The sequence below is a fragment of the Colletotrichum lupini genome, chromosome 1, assembly GCF_023278565.1.
Source record: "Colletotrichum lupini chromosome 1, complete sequence".
In the NCBI taxonomy this organism is placed as follows: Eukaryota; Fungi; Ascomycota; class Sordariomycetes; order Glomerellales; family Glomerellaceae; genus Colletotrichum; species Colletotrichum lupini.
The window spans coordinates 82,871-98,188 of NC_064672.1; the positions used below are offsets into that span (position 1 = coordinate 82,871).

General features: G+C 32.2%; 4 protein-coding genes across 4 annotated transcripts; 3 read left to right on the forward strand and 1 right to left on the reverse strand.

Moving 5' to 3' along the window:
* Positions 1-5,296: 5,296 nt before the first annotated feature.
* Positions 5,297-5,887, forward strand: CLUP02_00027 (uncharacterized protein; the record flags this gene model as incomplete). The annotated part of the gene is made up of 1 exon (XM_049279081.1): positions 5,297-5,887. One exon carries the CDS (start codon positions 5,297-5,299, stop codon positions 5,885-5,887), a length of 591 nt encoding a protein of 196 aa, XP_049135038.1.
* Positions 5,888-9,909: 4,022 nt separating this feature from the next.
* CLUP02_00028 (uncharacterized protein) lies at positions 9,910-10,140 on the forward strand (the record flags this gene model as incomplete). The annotated part of the gene is made up of 1 exon (XM_049279082.1): positions 9,910-10,140. A coding segment is annotated over one exon (231 nt), but the record flags the coding sequence as incomplete, so codon positions are not given.
* Positions 10,141-13,335: 3,195 nt separating this feature from the next.
* On the forward strand, positions 13,336-14,241 carry CLUP02_00029 (uncharacterized protein; the record flags this gene model as incomplete). The annotated part of the gene is made up of 2 exons (XM_049279083.1): positions 13,336-14,105; positions 14,151-14,241. The coding sequence occupies 2 exons, from the start codon at positions 13,336-13,338 to the stop codon at positions 14,239-14,241; spliced, it is 861 nt and encodes a 286-aa protein (XP_049135040.1).
* A 434-nt stretch (positions 14,242-14,675) lies between these two features.
* On the reverse strand, positions 14,676-14,944 carry CLUP02_00030 (uncharacterized protein; the record flags this gene model as incomplete). The annotated part of the gene is made up of 2 exons (XM_049279084.1): positions 14,676-14,723; positions 14,789-14,944. The coding sequence occupies 2 exons, from the start codon at positions 14,942-14,944 to the stop codon at positions 14,676-14,678; spliced, it is 204 nt and encodes a 67-aa protein (XP_049135041.1).
* Positions 14,945-15,318: the final 374 nt, after the last annotated feature.

Sequence of the window (15,318 nt, forward strand, 5' to 3'; positions counted from 1 at the left end):
TTTTTTATAAATATAGTATTACTTTTTTTATTACCCTACTTATAAGTTAAATCTCTACCTATTCGACGAATCTAGGCCTCTTTACTAATAATTACTATATTTAGCCTCTTTTCTTTTTTTATTATATATTTAATTAACTTAATATTATTAATAAGGGCTATTATATATTTAAAAGTATGTTTAGCGCAGTATTCTTACTTTAATATTAAAACTAGATCTTAGCCTCGAGTAGAGCGTCTCGTAGTCTTTAGGTACTTAGTATAGGGTTATTTTTATTTCTAATATACGCTAAACTATAGTATAAAAATATCCGACTTTCCGCTCGTTTATTTTCTTATTTAATTAGGTTTTTACTAACTTATTAATTCGATTAATAAGCTCTTCGAGGATCTTTACTCGCAATTTACCCTCTATTATCCTAGTTATAAATACGAAAAAAATCGCTCATAGCTTAAATAAGAGCTCTAGGTTCTTATCGTAAGTCTCGAAGTAGCTTCGGATTACGTTAATTATACTAAAAAAGTCGTTTTAATTAAGATTACGTACTATTTTATAATAATAATTAGAGGCTTTATTTATAAATATAATATTAATTACTAAATAGTACTAGTGTTCCCTAATTCTGACTTTTTTATAATAATTATAAAATATTATTAGGGTTTTTTATAAGACCTTATACTTCCCCCTAGAGTATAATTTCTCTTTTAAAAAGATCTTTTTAAGGTTTATAAATTACCTCGTATTTATTACTAGATTTTTAATATCTATATACGATCCCTACGTCGCTACGTATTATTAATAACTTCGGGTCGTTTACCTCTTTTTTTATTAGCTAATTAGCGCCGAATTTCGTATTAATAGCGGTAACGAGTTATAGATCGAAATAAGTAAAATTATTAATTATCGTACTTTTAATACTATATTTTACCCCGGTATATCCTTTTATAATAATAAATTTCTATTAGTAATTATAGGAAGGAAATCTAGGTCGTTTACCTTTTTTCTAAATTTATTAAAGCGATTATACGCTCTATCGACTTATACTTAGTTTTATAATATAAATTCCTCCTCTATAATTATTATTATTAGTATTTTATATAGCTCTTACGATTATAATTACGCTAGTAATACCCCTCGCCCGTAGAGGAATTTATTAACTACTTTTATAATTCCTAAGCTTGCGCTCGCGAATTATTCGTTTAGTTAATAACTAAAGTTATTTATAATCTCGTAAAATAAGGGTTACCCCTATAACCCTTTTTTTTTATAAACCTTAGTTAAATAGATTAATACTATCCCCCCGACGGAGCAATCTACCGGGGCCGTACTATGTATTACGTATTAGGGAAAACTAGGTATATTGCGCTCTATACCTAACTACTAATTAAAATAGCTCCTAACCTTCTACTACCCGCCTATAGGGCGAGCTTTACCTACTCTAACGCGCATAGGACCTCCTAGTACTAGCCCGCGTAAGTAGCTAGGCCTAGTATAATTTATTCTTTTATATAAGTATTATTATTACCCGGGGGGTCCCGTAGGAGCTATTTAAGGCGCCGGCTTATTACTTTAACTTTATATACCTCTAGCCCGTTTATTATAACTATTATAACTAAGCTAGCGTCGATATACTAAATCTTAGTATCCGTACTAGCCTAGCTATTTACGGCGCTTATAATATTACCTAGCCGAATTCCGTACTACTAGAAGGTACTTCGCTACTTTTTAGGCGTACTTACGTTAGCTACGATGGCCATAGCGTCGAGCTAGCCGAGGGCGCCTAGCCCGAGAGGGGCAGACTTATTAATAGGTATCTTTAGAGTAGGTTCTCGTCGAGGTAGTATTTTAACTAGCTAACCTCTTAACTAGTTATTTAACTAGCTATCTAAGTAGTAGTTTATGTATTAATAGGTTTGTTTAGTGGATTTATTTAGTGGATTTATTTAGTGGATTTATTTAGTGGATTTGTTTAGTAGATTTATTTAGTTTAAATAGAGAATAGCTTTAGGTAATGTTAGAAGCGATAAGGATAAAAAGAATCTTTGCGAGCTCTAGTATAAGTAGTAGATATTAGCCTATTTAGCCCTTTCTTTAGAAACCTCTACGTTATTATTAAAGTTTAGAACCTCTGCGGTTAAGGGCCGCCTCTAATTATTACGGCCGACTATAGCGGCCGACTATTATAGCTAATTATTACGGCCGACCTCTGCCGTCGACCTTTTTAGCCGGCGCCGCTATATAAAATAGCTTACTTATCCCGAATTAAATAGCGGTTTTTATATTAAAATTACTATATTACGTTAAGCGCGTGCTTAGGATATATTACGCGTATTATATAGTTAAAAAGTATACTATATCGTATAATTTCCTTTAAAAGCGTAATCCCGTTAAGGTCGATCTTTTGTACCTATAAAGCCGGAAAAAAAAACCACTACATAAATTAATACTATATTAATTTGCTTATTATTAAACTAATCCGTAATTCTATATATTTACGTTCCCTAATAATCCGGGTTAATATTTACTTATTTATAAGGGATTAGGATTCTATTTAAGATCGGGTTTTATCCTCTTTTTCTTTACCTTAACTCGCTAAGGGTCGTGCTCTAGCTTATGCCCGTATTAATAATTACTAACGTATTTAATTTTAATAAGGATATATTTAATCCGCGCGCTAGCTATAATAAATCCGTACTTTTATTACTTAACGAATTTATTAAAGTTTAAAAGATTCTCGCTTCTTTTTACTATCTCGCTATTACTCTCGTTTTTATTATTTTTAGTAATTACTACTACCCTTTTAGATCGCTAGCTATCGTACTTATTAAGGTCCTCTTTTTTATTTAGTAAAAAAGGGTAGGTTTTAGTAGTTCTTTTTAATAATAATAATAATAAACGTTTATATTATTATAAAAAGATATAGTAATTAGTTTCGTAATTTTTATTAATTACTGATTTCTACTATCCCGTATATTTCTAACCTCTTAAGCCTCGTACTCTTTATAATTTCTAAATAGCTTTTTTAGTTAATTTTTTAAAATTAATAATTTTGCGCCGGGAGCTAGTATAAAAAAGAAGCCCTTTAGCGGCCCTCTAGAGGATTCTTTTTTTTTCTTTTTAAATCCTCGTCTTTTTAGCCTTTTTTTAAGCTAATAATAACTTTAATAAGAGGTCGTAGGACTATTTTAGAATAGCCGCTTTCTTCTTAAGTTAATTTCTAAGATCTATAATACTCTTAGTTTAATATTATTAAGACTTCTAAATCCCCTCTTCCCTTATTAAACCGTCCCTTATACTATATTTTTAAATAATACCCGGGGGATAGTTAAGGGAGCTATAAAGAGGTTATTTAAATTACGGGCTTAAGGTCGTATTTATAAGATTTTTATAATAATAGATTTTTTTATATACTATAAATCTCTTAGCTTAATAACTCTTATAGGGTTATTTTTATTACTAAATAAAAATATTTATATTTAGAGATCCCCTTTTTTAATTACGTAGTGCTCTTTTATACCGTATTATTAAGCTCGTTTATCGCACTAATTAATTAAGTAAGTAGTTATTATATAGGTATTTCCTTTTACTAATTTAACTAGTTAATTTTTAATTACGGGCCGGCTATAGAAAAGTCGTTTAGTTAAAAAGCTACTTAGAGTAACGGTAAAAAGCTAGTTATTTAAGTAGTTTTATTAATTAATATAGTTTAATATAATAAACGTCGACCTCTCGTAAGTAGTAAAAGGCTACGATTACTTAATTCCGTATAATATTTAAAAACCGCCTCTTTTTTCGTCTATTTCTATAAGGTTAATTAGTATAAATCTCCTATCCCGTATAGTATTAAGAGGTTATCTCTTTTATATAGCGAGATACCTTATTAATCTATAATAATAAAATTTAATTACTAATTAATATTAATATCCTTATTATAAAGTAGTTAGTTCGAACCGTAATTAATAAAGAGATTAATTAAATTATATAAATATTTGCGTAATAAGTATAAAAAAGAGGTTCTAACCGTAGGTTAGGCTAGCTACGATAATCGTAAATAGGGCCCCTAATTGGCCCCTGCGCAGTCGGCTATATGCCGCGGTTAAATTAGACTTCTAATCCGACAAATGGATTTTAGCTCGCCTATGTTTCTTAAGGCGAAGGCGGTGAGAATTTATCGATCTCAAGATCTCAAATCTGTTCAGGCAATACCTAGACAGTTTGGCAGCCGCTTAGTAATGAAGTACTGTGAATAGTGCCGTTCAGGCGCTCGCGCCTCGCGTTTAGTGCAATGAGTCCGAGAACACGACGTTAGCGCCTCGCCACCTCACAGTTCGGGAGGAATACTACGCAAAGATGCAGAGACCCGCTGTATTGGCGTGAAAGCGAAAATTACACTGCTCCAGGTGTCAAGTGACGGTTTTCTGAAGAGAATGTGCTTCTGATTCAAAGCTATGGAGTATCAAGTAAGAGCGTCCGCTTTGAGATGCGGGAGCAGCCGCGTCACTAGCGAGAACTTTGTCAATGTAGCATGAACACTAGGAACAAGCTGTCCGTATATCGCAACGCCCTTTTCAGGGTAGAAGCAGGTATCAAGGGTTCGGTGGCGTATTACGTAGGAAGATTACTCACAGCGCCGTTCGTAACACCGAGTCGCCAAAGGAGCTCAAAGTATCCCGAGCGCAAGCCCGAAAGATCACCAGTGCCAAGATCTTAGTCTTCATGTCCAAGATGGGCTACTGATCTCTGTAAGCATTGTCGCCTAGCGTCTTTCCCACCAATACGCGAGCTTTGGTACCCGGATGACACCTCATGTGCAAGTTGGACAACGCTACGCGCAGCGGCTCAACTGGAATATCAATTAGCCATACGCACTTTTAAGCTTCTGATTGGATGCTTAGTTGCCCAATCGTTATATCAAGTTGCAAGGGGCCCCTCGGTTCCACGTAGCGGCTGTTCTGGCACTTCACGACGAGTGTCTCAGTCGGGGGAATACGCCTTCAACCATGAACAATCACACCGTGTCTTTGCTCGGTCGCCAAGCCTGGTCAGCAAATGTATCCATACGTGCTTTCAACAACCAACCAAAATCTTCAATCGTCGTTCAGTCCATCCCCACGCGTTGCGAATGGTCCATATTTGTTACTACACGATGCATGGTTTCCATTCATGCTTCATAAGCAAATGGTGACATCGCGAATGATCATAGACTTATGAGCACGTATTTATAAGAGGCCCAAGAGCCATCTGTTCCTGGTCGCGAAGTTTTTCCAAACAGAAGTGCTCAATCACATTTTACGCGATGACGGTCAACAAATCAAAAGTCACTCAACATGCTTCTGAAAGCAATCCTCTCATTCTCATGGCGGCCTTCCCCGGAGAAGGTCATACCAACCCGCTCCTTGTCATCGCAGCATACCTCGTCAAGAAGGGTTACGAAGTTGTGTTTGTCACAACTGAAGACTTCCGAAACAAAGTCGAAGAGGCGGGCGCTGAGTGGGTTCCTACCAACAACCCTTTGACCAACACGACCTACCAAGCCCTCCGCGAAGCAGCTTCTTTGCCGATTGGTCCAGAGCGGTTCGCTGCGCAGATCAAAGCTGTTTTCTTGGAGACACTTCCTCCACGAACGCTAAAGATGGAAGAGGTTCTTTCCCAATTACAAGCACGGAATCCAGTCCGCCAGATCATTGTTGTCGAAGACATTTTCAACTGGTCGCTCTTTCCTTTCAGACATGGCCGTCCTCTGCCTCAAGGCTTCAACACGGCGCCTAAGTCTATTGGCATCGGTGTGGCAGCTTTTATGATGGAAAGTCAAGACACGGGACCAGTCTCGCTTGGCTTGCCCGCTGACGCCACTGACTCAGGTCGTCAGCGCAATGCGGTTCTCTAACAGTTGGTTGAGCGAGGCTGTCGGATTAGAAGTCTAATTCGACCGCGGTATATAGCCGACTGCGCAGGGGCTAATTAGGGGCCCTATTTACAATTATTATAGCCAGCCTAACTTACAGTTAGAACCTCCTTTTTATACTTATTACGTAAATATTTATATAGTTTAATTAATCTCTTTATTAATTACGGTTTAAACTAACTACTTTATAATAGGGATATTAATATTAATTAGTAATTAAATTTTATTATTATAAATTAGTAAGGTATTTTATTATATAGAAGAGACGACTTCTTAATACTATACGAGATAGGAAATTCGTATTAATTAATTTTATAAAAATAGATAAAAAAGGAAGCGATTCTTAAATACTATACGGAATTAAGTAATCGTAGCCCTTTATTACTTACGAGAGGTTAACGTTTATTATATTAAATTATATTAATTAATAAAACTACTTAAATAACTAGCCTTTTACTATCGCCCCGAGTAGCTTTTTTATTAAATAACTTTTTTATAGCCGGCCTATAATTAAAAATTAACTAGTTAAATTAATAAAAAGAAATACCTATATAATAACTACTTACTTAATTAATTAGCGCGACGAACGAGCTTAATAATATAATATAAAAAAGTACTACGTAATTAAAAAAAGGGATTTTTAAATATAAATATTCTTATTTAGTAATAAAAATAACCTTATAAGAGTTATTAAGTTAAGAGATTTATAGTATATAAAAAAGTCTATTATTATAAGGATCTTATAAATATAACCTTAAGCCCGCGATTTAAATAACCTCTTTATAGCTCCTTTAACTACTTCCTAAATATTATTTAAGAATATAGTATAAAGGATAGTTTAATAAAAGAGGAGGGAATTTAGAAGTCTTAATAATATTAAACTAAGAGTATTATAGATCTTAGAAATTAACTTAAGAAGAAAGCGGCTATTCTAAAATAGTCCTACGACCTCTTATTAAAGTTATTATTAGCTTAAAAAAAGGCTAAAAAGACGAGGATTTAAAGGAAAAAGAAAAGAATCCTTTAGAGGGCTACTAAAGGGCTTCTTTTTATACTAGCTCTTAGTATAAAATTACTAATTTTAAAAAATTAACTAAATAATAAAAGGGATTATTAATAAGTAATAATTACCTAACTATAATTAAGTTATAAAAAAGACTACTTAAAAGATATAAAATAGGATACTAAAAGGCTATAAAAAATAAATCTCTAAGGTATTTAACCTTACTATATATAAGTAATAAGTAAGTATTTTTAATAAGTCCTTAAAATCCACGATTTTATAAAAAAGAGGGCTTAATTTTGTTAACTATACTTAACGGCTTATATAGTTCTTAATAGCTTATATAGCTCCTTTACGAGCCGCCCGGTATTTATTTTTAACTATTTTTATAAAATACCGCCCTAAAAGAGGTAAGTTAAAAAAAGAAACTATTTAGAGATTATAAAAAGTACGAGGCTTAAGAGGCTAAAAATATACGGAATAGCGGAAATCGGTAATTAGTAAAAATCCCGAGACTAATTACTATATCTTCTTATAATAATATAAACGTTTACCGCTATTATTATAAAAAGGAATTACTAAAACCTACCCTTTTATATTAAATAAAAAAGAGGATCTTAGTAAGTATAATAGCTAGCGATTTAGAAAGGTAGTAGTAATTACTAAAAATAATAAAAACGAGAGTAGTAGCGAGATAGTAAGAAAAAGCGGGAATTTTTTAAACTCCGATAAATTCGTTAAATAGTAAAAGTACGGATTTATTATAATTAGTACGTAGATTAAATATATCCTTATTAAAATTAAATATATTAATAATTATTAATACGGGTATAAGCTAGAGCACGACCCTTAGCGAGTTAGGGTAAAAAAAAAAAACCGAAACCCGATTTTAAATAAAATCCTAATCCTTTATAAATAAGTAAATATTAACTTAGATTATTAGGGGACGTAGATATATAAAATCGTAAATTAGCCTAACGGTAAGTAAATTAACGCGGTATTAATCTATTTAACTAAGGTTTATAAAAAAAAGGGGCTATAGGGGTAACCCTTATTTTATAAGATTATAAACGACCTTAGTTACTAGTTAAATAAATAGTTCGCGAGTATAAGCTTAAGAATTATAAAAGTAATTAATAAATTCCTTTATAAGCGAGGGGTATTATTAACGTAATTATAATTATAAGAGCTATGTAAAATATTAGTAATAATAATTATAAAAGAGGAATTCGTATTATTAAACTAAGTATAAGTTAATAAAGCGTATAATCGCTTTAATAAATTTAAAAAAAAGGGTAAACGACCCAGATTTCCTCCCTATAATTACTAACAAAAATCTATTATTATAAAAAAATATACTAGGGTAAAATATAGTACTAAAAATACGATAATTAATAATTCTACTTATTTCGATTTATAACTCGTTACCGTTACTAATATAAAATTCGGCGCCGATTAGCTAATAAAAAAGGAAATAAACGACCTAAAGTTATTAATAATACGTAGCGACGTAGGGATCGTATATAAATACTAAAAATCTAATAATAAATACGAAGTAATTTATAAACCTTAAAAAGATCTTCTTAAAAGAGAAATTATACTCCAAGGGGAAGTATAAGGTTTTATAAAAAACCCTAATAATATTTTATAATTATTATAAAAAAGTTAGAATTAGGGAATATTAATATTATTTAATAATTAATATCGTACTCGTAAGTAAAGCCTTTAATTATTATTATAAAGTAGTATATAATCTTTATTAAAACGACTTTCTTAGTATAATTAACGTAATCCGAAGCCGTTTTAAAATTTATAATAAAAACCTAGAGCTCCTATCTAAGCTACGAGCGATTTTTTTTGTATTTATAGCTAAGATAATAGAGGGTAAATTGCGAGTAGAGATCCTTAAAAAGCTTATTAATTAAATCGATAAGTTAGTAAAAACCTAGCTAAATAAGGGGATAAATAAGTAGAAAGTTAGATATTTTTATACTATAGTTTAGCGTATATTAAAAGTAAAAATAACCCTATATTAAGTACTTAAAAACTACAAAACGCTCTACTTAAGGCTAAGATCTAGCTTTAATATTAAATAAAAATGCCGTACTAAACCTATTTTTAAATATATAACGGCCCTTATTAATAATATTAAGTTAATTAAATATATAATAAGAAAAGAAAAGAGGCTAAATACGGTAATTGCTAATAAAAAGGCCTAGATTCGTTAAATAAGTAGAGATTTAACTTACGAGTAGGGTAATAAAAGAGGTAATATTATATTTATAAAAAAGATAAATATTAGTTAAGTAACTATTTTAAAAAAGAGCGTACTAAATTATATAAATAATATAAAAAGTCGAGGGTAATAAACAGTAAAACTAGCCCTCGTTAGTTTAACTAATTCCTTATTATATATAAGAGTAGATCTAGGGGTATAGAACCTAGCGATAGTAGTTAAAGTAATAGTTTAAAGTATATACCCTCTATAAAAGATTTAGAAAATAAGGAAGATCTTACCTCTTATACTAACGAATTAAATTATAACGAAATCGACGATATTAACTACTCTTTTTTTACCCCGTTAGCTTTTAAAGGATATACGAGGCTAAATAAATAGAGAGTAACGGAAGCTCTTAATAAATAAGCTTTTATTTATAAATAATAAGAAAAAGTCCCTTAAATAACGAATAAAGAGGTAGCTAAAAGGGCGAATTTAACAGGGCCAAAGCCCATTCTCTTAATAATTAAAAAGAAGACGCTATCTTTTTTAATATTTAAAAAAAAAGAATATAGTACTAAGTAAATCTAGGGGTAGCTAGAGGGGTCCTTTTTATACTACTTAGATCCCTCAAATACTAAGCTTATATAAGTATTTTATATAAATAAAAAGTACGGCTTAGATAATTTTTATAAAATTATCCTAAATACTAGGGTATCGTAATAATTAAAAAAAAAAAAAGGGTAATTCTAAGCGCTATAAAAGATCGTATTAATAACGCTTAATACGTTAATAATAGGTATTACGAGAATTAGTTTCGGCCTAAGTAAAAAAATCGTCGCCCTAGGTATAATAAAAATAAAGACGCACTTCGGAACGATAACTTTTTATATTTTACCCGTTAATACCCTATTTCTTTTATATTTAAAAAATATAGATCGACTAGGTATTATATTTAATAATATAAAAAATAAAATCTTTAGTAATAAGTATTTCGAAATAGTTAAACGATAATAGGGGCATACGTTTATAAAGCTTATTAATAATACGAAGTTAATTAATTACTTAATAAAAAGTAAGCTTAGAAAACTATATTAAAAATTCGGGTACTCGTTAGTTACGAGGCTATATAACTTCCTAAAGTAATTAAATAATAATAATATCGAAATAGGGGCGCTAAAGTAGTTAATAAAAGTATATTATTAATACTAAATAAATACGCAGAGCCCACGTAAATTTAAGTTTAAATTATATAATAAGCTTAATTTTAACTAGGAAATCGTTATTAATATTTTTTATTTAAATAGTCGGCTAGTACTATATATAATTAACGTAGTTATATCTTTTTAAATAGGGCAATTCCTTTAGGATTTATAAGTAAAAATAATATAAATAGCCCTGCGAAAAAGCTAGATTAATATATACTAAGGACCGCTAAATAGTATTAAAACCGACGCTAATACTAGCTTTAAATTAGTAAAATTTAAGGATAATACGACGGCCTATAGTATATAGCTAAAAGTCGTACCCGTTAAAGCGCACTATAGTATTAAAAAAGTAAAAAGGGCATACTAGTAATTAAAAAGGGCGTTTAGAATTATTAAAAAAGAAAATCCGGATTTTACTAACGATAAATACCTCTAAATAGTACTTAAATACTATAACGATACTATAAGGCCTAACGGACTTATACTAACGCTATTAGTATTTAGAGTATATTTAAAAACGACCTTAGCCTCGCTACTATTACTAAGCGTAAGCTAACGAGCCTAAGTAGTTAAAAAAGTAATATAAGTATTATATAAAGTAAGTATAAAAAGGTAAGTTAATAAAGTAATTACTACGTATAATAGGCCTAATATAGGGAATAATTTAAATATATTACTAAATTCGGATATATAAGTATAGTACAAAATTATTTAATAATAGGCTAGGCTATATAAGTTAATTTCCGTTAATAAGCGCTCTTATATAGTTACGAAAGATCGCGATTAGCTATTTAAAATATTAATTATAATAATTAAACCGTATTATATAGATCTTAACGAGGTAATTTCTAACTTATAAAAAGAAGAAGAGCTAGGGGAAACTATATAACCTACGGTAAAGGTATAGAAAATTATCCTCAATAAAATCGTCGTAGTAGTATTAATAGATAATAAGGAAAAGGAAATTATTAAAAAAGTACTAATATTATTAATAAGACGTTATAGAAGACTACGACGGTAAGCCCTAACGCAGTAATTTATTACTAACGACGAGGTAATTAATACTTTTTATATAATAAAAGAAAAAGCCAATTTCGAGCTAGCGGTTAAACTACGTAAAGAAGGTATAATTATAATTACTAAAAAGCTATATAAGGGATTAGATCTTATTAAAATAAATACTTTTTATAATCGAGGGGTCTATTGATTTATCTTATATAACTTAGAAAAATATATAAACCTCCGCATATTTAAATTACGAATAGTTTATAAAATTAAAGGGAAAGGAATACTCTAGCCGTATAAGAAGTTTAAATACGTAATTTAGAGGTATAGTAACGTCGAAAAAGTAACGCTACTTATATAATTACTTATTATATAGCGCTATAGCTAACGATTAATAATAATATTAATAGTATTATTATAAAAAAAGGGATATAAGATTTAGAGCCGTAATATTACCTAGGCCTATACCTAATCGGCTATAGGGCTTATAAGGAAAATCCTAGCCTATTTACTAAAAAAAAATAGTTAGTAAGTACTTAGAAAGCACAATTATTAAAGTACTTAAGCTATTATATAGGCTCGTAAAATCGGGCACTTATTAATAAGCTATTTACTACGATTTTTATATTAATTAACTATTAATAGTTACTTTTACGTACGACCTGTGCTTATTAATCGCAGAGTATAAAAGTAATTAATTGAGGATCGTTAGAATATAAACCGATAATATATTAGGCTTATTTAATATTAACTTTATAAAAAAAAAGGATAAGAAGCTCTAAAAAGCGGGCTTTATAATAAAACTAAAAGAGGTCCTTATAATAAATACCCCCTTAGTATTTAATAATAGGATTTTTATAATTAAAAAGGAAACCGTTATTTTTTAATAAAAAGGGTAGGGTAAGAAAATTAACCTCGTTAATTTAAATATAACTAATATTAAAAAGTAGTATAAGGCTAAGCTCGCGCGAGGGGTATATATTATAAGTATTTATTAAACCGAAGTAACTTTTAATTACGCTAAAGTAGTATAAACTATAGATCTAACTAAACGAGATATTAAAGTACTTAATAAGTAGCTTAAATAGTAATAAACGAATCTTAATTAAGGTCTCGTTTATTACTTAATTAACTTTATAATTAATAAGCTCTACGTTTTTATTAATAAGTTATTTATAAATAATAACGACCTTATTTTATAATTAGGGTATATTATTATCTTAATTAATGAGAGTATAAATAAGAGCGAATTTACTATATATAGTAATATAATCTATTACTTATTAACTAAAAATAAGTAAATAACGAGAAGTATATTAGCGTTAAAAGTTTATAATATAGTTAACGGCGTTAACCTCTCTTATATAATTTTAATAATATTAAAAAAGATTACTAATCGAATTAGCTTTCTATTTATTCTAATAGTTATTTATATTAATTCCTACTCGTTATATAAATACCTCGTTAAATTAAGAATAATAAAGAAAAAGAGGCTTATAATCGATATTATAACCCTTAAGTAATTATATAAAAAGCGCAAGATACTTAAGATTTATTAGATTAATAATAAAAATAACCTTATAAACGCTTTTATAAAAGCAGTACTAAATAAGGGATTAAAGTAATTTATAAGTAATAAAAAAGTTATTATACGAATAGAGGAATAGGTTATATAAAAAGAGTAAAAAAAAGGGGGAAAAGGAGATAACTTAGTAAACGGGCCCGAGGTTAAATTATATATCTAACCGTATTAATTAAATTAATAAAAGAAAGAGAAAGTTAGTATTAAATTAGAAGTCTAATTTAATTATAGTATATAGCTAACTATATAAGGGCTAATTAGGGGCCCTATTTACGATTATTATAGCTAGCCTAACCTATAGTTAGAACCTCCTTTTTATACCTACTACGTAGATATTTATATAGTTTAATTAATCTCTTCGTCAACTACGGTTCGAACTAACTACCTTGTAATAGGGATACCAACAGAGGCCCAATGAAACCTATGATCGATGCGTGGCAGCAGGCCATGAAGGATACTGGGTGTACGGCCATCCTAGAGACAAACATTTTCCGTACGTGCTACACGGCGCATGACTATACGTTACAGCTTTGCTCTCCCAGCCTTGAATACAACATTTCGGACTTACCACCATCTGTGGAATTCGCAGGTGTCTTGCCTCGGAAGTCTGCTGCTCCGAGCTTTCAGTATCCTTCATGGTGGTCAGAGGTCGAGAGAGCTCAGAAAGACAATCAATACCGGCATGTGGTCTTCGTCTCCCAAGGTACCGTCAATATGGATTACTACGAACTCGTTCTTCCAACAATCGAAGCCTTCTCTCAAACTGAAGACATCCTCGTTGTTGCAACCTTGGGTGGCCGTGGCGCTCAACTCCCGCATGGCTTTATCGTTCCCTCGAACGCTAGGGTCGTGGACTATATGCCTTACGACATTATACTTGAGTGTACCGATGTATTTGTCTCCAACGGGGGATATGGCGCCTTAACACATGCTGTGAGAAATGGTGTTCCCATTGTACTAGCAGGAGAAAGCGAGGAGAAGATTGAAGTTACTATGCGGGCAGTTTACGCTGGCCTTGGCGTCAGTCTATCGACCCAGAGGCCTTCGACAGATCAAATCAGGCATGGAGTTGACCGTATCTTCCAAGATACCAAGTTCAAAAAGGCGGCAATGAAGCTAAAACATGAGAATGATGGCATGGATGCATTAGCAGCGGTGGAAAGAAAGGTTCGTGCACTCACATTGTGAGGCCCGAAGGAGTCAACCGGTGTACAACGTGACTTTCTCAGCTTTACCATTCAGAACAAAGATCCCCTCTACTTGATACAATCTATTACACTGTCCGCAAACTCCTCCTCTCTTCTCAATAACAGCAATTAGCACGCCTTCTATCATGCCGAATTGATTGTCAGCCATATCGCCTTCAGCTATGTTGCGCTATATCTCAACACTAGCGACTAGATTTAGCCTCTTGTTTGCCTAGTTGCGTGCCTCATTGAACCTTTTTGAAGTTCTGGCCTTGCCTGGTTTTTGCGTTTACTCCAGCTCGTCTTCTTTGAGAATCTTTTATGGTTGTTTTTGTGCTATTGCTAGCTATGCTATTTTTACCGAGCCAATGCCTTGTGAAGTATCCCAGCGCACTGCACGCGTAAGCTTTGTCACTCCTTTTGTACATGTAGCACTTTGGTACAATTGCTCTAGATTCAAGCCCATTGCGGCGAGGGTCGGTCACAATACGGGCGCGAAGTTCTACTAGTATCTCGATATCAGTCACTGCTCGTGTCGCTATTCTTTAAGCAAGACTTACGATGCAGCTAGCGGACGCGTGACCCGACTGTGATTCGGAATTTATCCCGTTTCAGCTAAGGTAGGCCGTGATTAGTTTCCTCACGGCAGGTAAAATGCAAAAGCGGCGGATAGAACTTACCTGTACTGAGTACTGTCCCGGATAATTCGTGTCCAGGTATTCCTTGAGCTGGCTGGAGCTGACTTGAGATGCAGAAATAATGGCATTTTGGGTGCCATCCTGATTACATTGCCATTGAACCTTGCCGGAAGGTGTATGTCTTTGCTGCCAGGCCATGACGCTTACTCAAATTTGAGGTACGAAATCGACAAGGTGATTATTCGGGGAACTAGTAGGGCGCGATGGAGAAAGCAGGCAGCCAGACGCCTTGCGCTACAGTCGTCGGAAGCGAAACTCCTATTTCAACCTGGAAATGGCCCGCGGGGGAAAAAGTCGACCGCGTGATCAGAGTGGCAAGAGTCGGCACATTGCTACCAATGAATATTGATTAGTCTCCTAATTGTGAGGTCAAGAGTCGTTCCCATGAGCTCCTCATCGAGGACCTACTCAACTTATGAGGATGTGGTCGTCTAGTCCCTGACCGCCACATCATTGTCACACGGGTCTCACCGGTCATGTTGTCCCATCAGATTCCCGGCCATCAACGCAGA